The 7,874-nt window shown below is 47.8% G+C and overlaps 1 protein-coding gene across 1 annotated transcript; it reads left to right on the forward strand.

Annotated features, from left to right (window-relative positions):
- The first annotated feature begins 5,165 nt into the window (after positions 1-5,165).
- On the forward strand, positions 5,166-6,306 carry LOC119452416 (uncharacterized). The gene is made up of 2 exons (XM_037714590.2): positions 5,166-5,754; positions 6,147-6,306. Exons 1-2 carry the CDS (start codon positions 5,269-5,271, stop codon positions 6,153-6,155), a joined length of 495 nt encoding a protein of 164 aa, XP_037570518.1. The 5' UTR covers positions 5,166-5,268; the 3' UTR covers positions 6,156-6,306.
- Positions 6,307-7,874: the final 1,568 nt, after the last annotated feature.

Here is a 7,874-nt window from a genome sequence, read left to right on the forward strand (position 1 = left end):
AACGATGACCGGCTGGAACAACCTTACTGATTGTGTAGTAACACACAATTATTCACTGTTATTGTTTGAGGCGCATATTCAATAATTTGTGATATAATTTTCTGTGTGCGTGTTGAGCCATATTCGATGCTTGTAAATCTTGCATTGAAATAAATGTTCCGTTACGGTCTTGCGCGTGATTACATTCGTCAACAATTGTATGCCGTGTATATGCGTTGTTGAAGTTTTTGCCTGAATGTGTTTCATTTCTGTCTCAATATATTACTGTATGTATGTGTATACCCACCTGCAATGGTCTTGTGTTGAAGACCTGAGTATTCATAAATATATAAACAAATAAGTAAGTAATAAAATGTTCTATTTACTTGTTCATAAATTTTGCCCACCGCAGTGCCTCAGTTAGCTAAGGCGTTGCACAGCTGAGCACGAGATCGCGGGATCGAATCCCGGCCGCGGTCGCAGCATAACGAAGGAGGCAAACTGCAAAAACGCGCGTGTGCTTGCGTTGTTGTGCGCGTTAAATAATCCCAGGTGGTCAAAATTTATCCGGAGCCCTCCAATACGGCGTGCCTCATAATCAGAACTGAATTTGGCACGTAAAACCAACGAAAGAAAAGAAGTTAATAAATTTTTAAATATGCATGTGTAGCTTCATCAACGTCGATCACCACCCTAGAGAGCACAGATAGGTTTTATTCCATATTCACGGTTATAAACAGCTGAGCTATGCAGTGCTTTACAACGTTTACAGACGAAAGTGAACAACTACACATAGAGCAGTTGTGTAAACATGATCAACAACTAGAAAAGGATCCTTCGACGTTTACACTGAGAAAAAAAATGTGATTGAGAAAACATGTTTAAATTTATGAATGCAAATATTAGTAATTAGAGACAATAAGGGGTTTTTCGTGCGCAATGTAAACAAAGGTGAATATTCTGTCGAACATGCATTATGGGTACATAGACAAAAACCTTAAGGACAGAAAAACACATGATCTCCTGTTAGGTGATATATCACAAAATTATTCTAATTTGGTTAGAGAACGGAAACATGTCGGCATGTCTTTATACTTTTTACTCAACATTCTGGGCACCCACATCTTTCAATGATAGAGAACCGTCCAGCTGCACAGATACACGCATTGTTTGAAGACTATGAATCACTACATCCACTTTCTGGTGCATTTATGTTCATCTACTTGAACTGTCGTAACTCGGCAGTGTTAATCAGCGCCACCACTAACGGCCTTGCATGGTGGCGGATGTGGAATATCCTTTCTGACGCTGGCGTCGCGTCTACGTGAAATTTTTGGGTGAAGGGCACGGGCCAATAAACCCGCACATGCTACCTGAAGGCATCAAAGCTGCCGCATTCGTGACCCTCGCTGTGTAATGAACCAGAAGAAAGGAAACCGAGGAGCCTGACTTTTATTAGACATGACAACGCGGACATCATAGGGGAAATTACCCCGTGGCTTTTAATTGAATGGACGAAAGTTGAATAAAAAAGCAATTGGCCGCACGTGGGATACGAAACCAAAGTTCACGTAGACGTGACGCCTCCTGCAGAAAGGATGGTCCACATCCGCGGCCAAGGCCGTAAGTGGTGGCGCTGGCTAACACTCCTAAGGTTAGTTCTATATATAGTAGAGAAACATTAATACCCAATAAACTGACTGCGAAACGGCGCCGCGGTAGCGTAATTGGTAATACTATCGTATGCGAAATGTGAAGACGTGGGTTCGTATCCCACCTGCTTATGCGGCCAGTTGTTTTTTCATCCACTTTCATTTCCATTCATTTGTCATTTCTTCAATTCAATTAAAAACCTCGGATAATTTCCTCTTTGCTGTCCTTGGTGTCATCGTTTGTTGGATTCCTATGATATGACTGATAAAAACCGGGCCCCCTCTTTCATTTCTTCTCGTTCATTACATAGCGAGGGTCTCGAATCCAGCAGCTTTGTTGCCTTAAGATAGCGTGTGCGGGTGTATTGCTTTATTTGTTTCACCGTAAGCTAGCGTCTAACTACCCCGTTAGGCGGTAGTCCATCCGGTCCGCCCAATAATCGATAGATCGAAAGAGAGTATTCGCATTTGGCAATGGAACTGCAGGGGGTACTCCAGCAAGAACGCCCCTCTGCAGCAGTTTTTCAGGTCTTTGGCGGTCAAACCTCAGGTCATGGACCTATTCAGAAATCGCAGCGCCGCGCCTTCCCCTAGCGGATGGGCGCAAGGTACTATGGGAAGCCGGAGCGCCGCTGGCGTGTCGTCTGCTCGCCTCGTTTGCAGTTCGCGGGCATGCGGGCGTACGAGTGCAGTAATTTTGCAGCAACAGCGCTTTGTTGTCGAAATGCGGCCGCCGAGGCCCGGGTCGGACCCGCGCCTTTTGGGCCAGTAGCCGAGCACCATAACAACACCGTCGGCGGCAACTCACGTATGTATGTACATATCTATGTATGTATGTATGTATGTATGTATGTATGTATGTATGTATGTATGTATGTATGTATGTATGTATGTATGTATGTATGTATGTATGTATGTAGGTATGTATATATATATATATATATATATATATATATATATATAATGCAAGAAGCGCATTGGCATATGTTAACGCCACATTTTTGCGATTACGCGTTCATTACGTGTTCCGTGTACCCGCTGGCACATTACGTCCAACCTACGCATGTGTTGATGGGTTACTCTACCACTTGCAGCGTCGCGCGTGAACAGTAGTTAAGAGGCACCATTCGAGACAGCCGTATTAGTTGCTCGATGTGCACGACACAGTCGGCCTCAAAACCTTCGGTGCACTTTTCACAGTGGCAGAGTGACGTGCGAAACACGGATCTGTTTAGCGCGCGCCAACTTCTTATGTACAACGTTTTGCCGGGCCACAAAGTATCTGCGCATCCGTACGTTTGTAATAAAACGAATGAGAAAATAATACCCACACCAGGAAGCAGGATAAACGAAGCGTAGGGGACCAAATGATCGCAGCACACAAATGCACTCGCAGCCGCCTAAAGTTTCCTATTCAACGAGCACTTTATCTAGTGCATATCGCTACTTAAAGGGACACTAAAGGCATATATGAAGTCAACGTGGAATGTTAAAATACGATCACAGAAACATATAGAAACAGTTGTTTCATGCCAAGAAAATACTTATTTTATGACAAAATTGCGTCTGAAGCGTCCGCGTACCTCTAGCGCCATTCAAATCACCCGCCCTCCCGAACGTCGTGGTCTCATAGTGACGTTGTGCCGCCGGTGAGTAAAAGGCCGCCCGCAGACGGCGATACGGCTTTTTTTGCAGAAAACGCAGACGCGTGGCCAGAAACAGAGCCAAGACAGAGCCGAGGGCAGTGCGAAAGCGGAAGAAAAAGCGTGCGCCGAATTGTAAACATGATGATCGTCGACGCTCGTCGCAATGGACCTTGTTGACGACACTGACAACGACACATTGGCTCACGACGCTGGGCTCGATTTCAGCGATTTAAGCTCCGATTAGCATGGCGTGCTGCTGAGGGCCCGCGTTGCCCGCGTCGTTGCGTACTACGACGGCTGCCTCGACACCGGCTTTTCTGAGTGCGAAAGCAGCGAGGACTCCAGCAATGCGACGTCGCGCGACGAAGCCAGTAACACATGCGCAGCACTACGCGATAACGGAGCTACTGAAACTCGAAAGCGCGCAGCTCAGAGTCGAGCGAAAACGAAACGTCTACACCAACCATGTCCTTATCAAGGGTAACGCCAAAAAGTTATTTTTTCTAAGAATCTAATAGAAGTAGACAAGTAGCATTTTCTTCCGTCTTATAATCCAATGAAACGATCTTTTTAATCCGCGTGGTTGAGTACTAGTGAAATAATTTTTTTGAGGAGTGCCGTCTTTATCGGGTATGTACCTGTACGTCCCTGGCGAGTCTCTTATCGTGACCTGCACTTACCTCAATTTCTCGATTACTAAAGCTCTGTTCGTGGTTATATTGACGCCTTAGACGTTCTAGAGCATTACTCTATCACATGAGCTTGACTTTTTATTTGCCTTTTAGTGTCCCTTTATTATTATATTATCAATAAACGTACAACCATTACTGCCTGCTGGCTGTTATCTATATTTCTTTGGCACGCCTCTTGTGTCAGCAAAGTTTGAAGCGAAGTCACAAAAAAGCGCTGTTGCTCCAAAATTACTGCACTCGTACGCCCGCATGCCCGCGAACTGCAAACGAGGCGAGCAGACGACACGCCAGCGGCGCTCCGGCTTCCCATAGTGCCTTGCGCCGATCCGCTAGGGGAAGGCGCGGCGCTGCGATTTCTGAATAGGTCCATGACCTGAGGTTTGACCGCCAAAGACCTGAAAAACTGCTGCAGAGGAGCTTTCTTGCTGGAGTACCCCATGCAGTTCCATTGCCAAATGCCAACCCCAGCAATTCCGGACATCGCCTTTAGTTCACAGCTTTTACACCACGTGGCGTACGGACCTTTAAGATTCGAAATTCGCGCGATGACGCACGAAGTGTACTGGACGATAACAGAATACACGTTTTAACAATAAAAGAAAAAAGAAAAAGGACCACGCCAACAGCTTTCACCGTCGAGCATGGACGAGCACGAATCAGGAATCGCTGATTTGATAACCGCCGCGCGTATAAGACGAGCGGCCAACTAGTCTACTGTGAATCCGCACCTTTGCTGCTATTGATAGGCGTTTAGAGGCTCAGCCCTACTTCGAGAAAGCGGGTGCAGAATCATGAGATGTGGCTTTTTTTTTTTTTTTTTCAACCGACACTGGAAGAGTTATGTGCGCAAGTTGTCGGAGAATGGACGCGAAGATCGTTTTGTTAGTTTTGCTCAAGGCAGACCTAGAATTATGCATGCGCGGAATCGAGCCCGCTGGTTATCAGACACCATTCATCGAGCGCTGATACATACTGTCACTGCTCAATCTACGCACCGATTGCCCTATGTTACAAGTGCGACGAGTCCAGCGAAAGTAATTCCATGATATCACCGGAAAGATGTATAGTTTCTTGTCTCACTCGAAGGTCGCGCGACCTAACTGCATGACGTAGCCGTTCCGATAAACGCAACTCGCGCACTGTTGGTCACTAGCTCGATTGACGTCACTCGCCAAAACTCTTAAAACTGGAAGCGCTGGCAACACGAGGCTGTACAACACGCAGCGCTGAAGTCCGGTCGCCGCATCATCTGACATCAGAAGCGAGACCCGTTGCAACTGTCAACGTGAGAACGAAGCCATGGGCCAACTGATGAGCTGTTGCGGTTGCAAGTGCTGCAGTCATACTCGAGAAAGACTGCGTAGTCGACTACGGAGGCTCTTCGAATCCCCGCAGCGACCGGAACAGGTGCCAGAGAAGCAGAGTCCTGTACTGCAGCCCCAACAGCAACCCGATCAGCAGCAAGGGCCGGAGCAAGACGCCGCCACAGCGGAGAAATCAACATCTCCGCCGTTCGTTCCCGGGACTGCCGTCCAGAGTCCCTCAGATTCCGAGGCAGGTGTGACGTCGTCCCTGGGCGACACTACCGATACGGAAGGCCGCCTCTCCACCGTCCTCTCTCCGACGGGCAGCAGCCTGACGGTCATCTCTCCGATGACAACGTCTTCAGACAGCCGCGAAGGCGCTCCGCCACAGGAGGGTGGCAGCTCGAGTGGCCTGAGTTCTACCACACCTGAGAGCGACGCCCATTTGAGCGGGAATACAGCTGCTGGAACCGTGAAAACGGTGAGTAGTTGCCTAATGTATACAGGGCGCGGCAGCATTCCGGAACCGGCGCCCTCATATTGCAACCGCTTAATATACATACGCCTACGCGGGTTTGTGTGGCACTTGTTAACTCGGATGTGCGTTCGCAACGTGTCTTGCTGCTGTTTAATATTCCACGCTCCTACGCATTAGCAATCTTACTGCCATGGCTACACAATACTTCGCCTAATGTGGAACTTCTGCCCCCGTTCTTGCCGCATCCTTTGCGATTCTTCGCACGATTCGCGTTGTATTGTTTCCACTCCGTTTTCTGTTCCCGTCTTCCCCCGTGCTCATTTCGTACTGCTACGCTGTTCCAACCGATTGAGTGCGGCTTGTCATTACGGCGTCATGCTTTTCTTTCGTTTCAGCCACCTTGACCTGTCCTTCGGCCTCCACTGTTCGGCTGGAACCACAGCGGCATTGTTGCCTACTCGTCCCTCGGCATGCCTGACGTCGTTTAATATCGCGCTATGCACCACGTCTTATATAACGTGGTTTTTATTCCCAATAAAGCCTTTTGCTTTTATTCTTCAATACGTCTCTTGCCATCAAGTCTGCGTACACCTGGGCATTTGTGTGGCCCGCGTTCATCGCCATCGCAGTTGTCGGCACTTTGTCATGCGCAGCGCCGTCGCATGGGTCAGGGCAGACAGCGCACAAGCAATGTGCACCCGGGTACACGAACTTGTTCATCGTCACGCAAGTCTGCAGAACGGCTTTGCGGATGACAACTTTCATCGCTGACGGCTCGTATCACCTTCGCTTACAGCACGCATGCAAAGCTCATAGAGCACTGCAGGTGAAGACCCTAACGATGCCGTAGCGCATGGTGCACTCTGCTCGCATCACCCATTTTTTTTTTTTTCAACCCACAGATGAGCGATTTCCCCAAATCGCTGAGAACGATGCATTTCGAAGCGCCGCACAAATAGTTTGTGCTGCACCAGCATATTTTGTTACCCATGTTCTGGCACCTACACCACCAGCATTTCCCCCTTCACAAATGCTGCCCGTTCATTTAGGTGCAATGCTGGCTTGATAGCGTCGCTCTTCTGATCGCTTTGCGAGGGTCAAAGCGCCTAAGAAAAACGATGTGCTTGTCTGTTCCGCACTTTGAAAACTGCAATGATGACCAAGTTTTCAACAAGCTAGGGCTGCACATAAGCCAAGCTTGCTGAAACATTTGTCAGTAAGCGGGCCAAAGTGTTTAAAGAAATTTTAAAAAAAAAGGAAGTCGTCAGTTTCAAGCTGGATTAACACGACGGGACTGTTCGCCGGTTCAGTCCTGACTGACGTCACGGAGCTGCAATACGAATCGGGTCGTCAGCGGCTTGTATGACGCACTATTCGGCGGCAACTAAGCCCCGTCACGCTCGTCTGCAGACTGAACCAGCGCGTCCCGTCATGTGAATTCAACTATTTTTGCCATTGTTCATCTACGTGGACATTTTTCGTTCCCAGGACGCGTTAATGAAACGCAAAATAAGAGGGTGGACAACGCCCTTCTGCTTGTTGAGGTCGACGTAGGGTGGGAGAAATTACGAAGTGTGGGTGAGGGACGGCAAGCAACATTTTCGAGGTGAGGACTAGACTCGACTATTGAGGGCGAGGAGGCAGAATAAATGTAGGCATTTCCCCACTTCTCAACACTGATTTAAGCAATCCGTTATCACCCATACCTTCCCGCACCAGACTCCGTCTACCCGGCCGTCAGCCTCCTTTATTATGCTATCAAACGTATTTTGCAAATAAAATTACTGCTGTCTTATTTTGCGCTGCTTTCACAATTTGTGAGGCGGGCTATAGGCATCGCTATCGCTTCTCAGCATTACTGAAGGAGGAACACTTATTTTTATAGAGGCTGCTCAGATCGAAAAATTCTGCTTACAAAATATCCACGCGCTTTTGGAAGCAACCGCTGCAGGTGTAAACACTAGCGAGGGTGAGCTTTTCTTTACGCCATAAAGAACTGGATCCATAAAAATCGGTTGTCAGTCCCTTTAAAGGGACACTAAAGGCAAATATTAAGTCAACGTGGACTGTTAAAATACCATACCAGAAACCTCGAAACGCTTGTTTCGTGCCAAGAAAAGACT

This window comes from Dermacentor silvarum, chromosome 1, assembly GCF_013339745.2.
Source record: "Dermacentor silvarum isolate Dsil-2018 chromosome 1, BIME_Dsil_1.4, whole genome shotgun sequence".
In the NCBI taxonomy this organism is placed as follows: domain Eukaryota; kingdom Metazoa; phylum Arthropoda; class Arachnida; order Ixodida; family Ixodidae; genus Dermacentor; species Dermacentor silvarum.

What these genes read in the sequence shown, in the direction of transcription:
- LOC119452416 (XM_037714590.2), top strand. Translation starts at nt 5,269, where the DNA reads ATGGGCCAACTGATGAGCTGTTGCGGTTGCAAGTGCTGCAGTCATACT.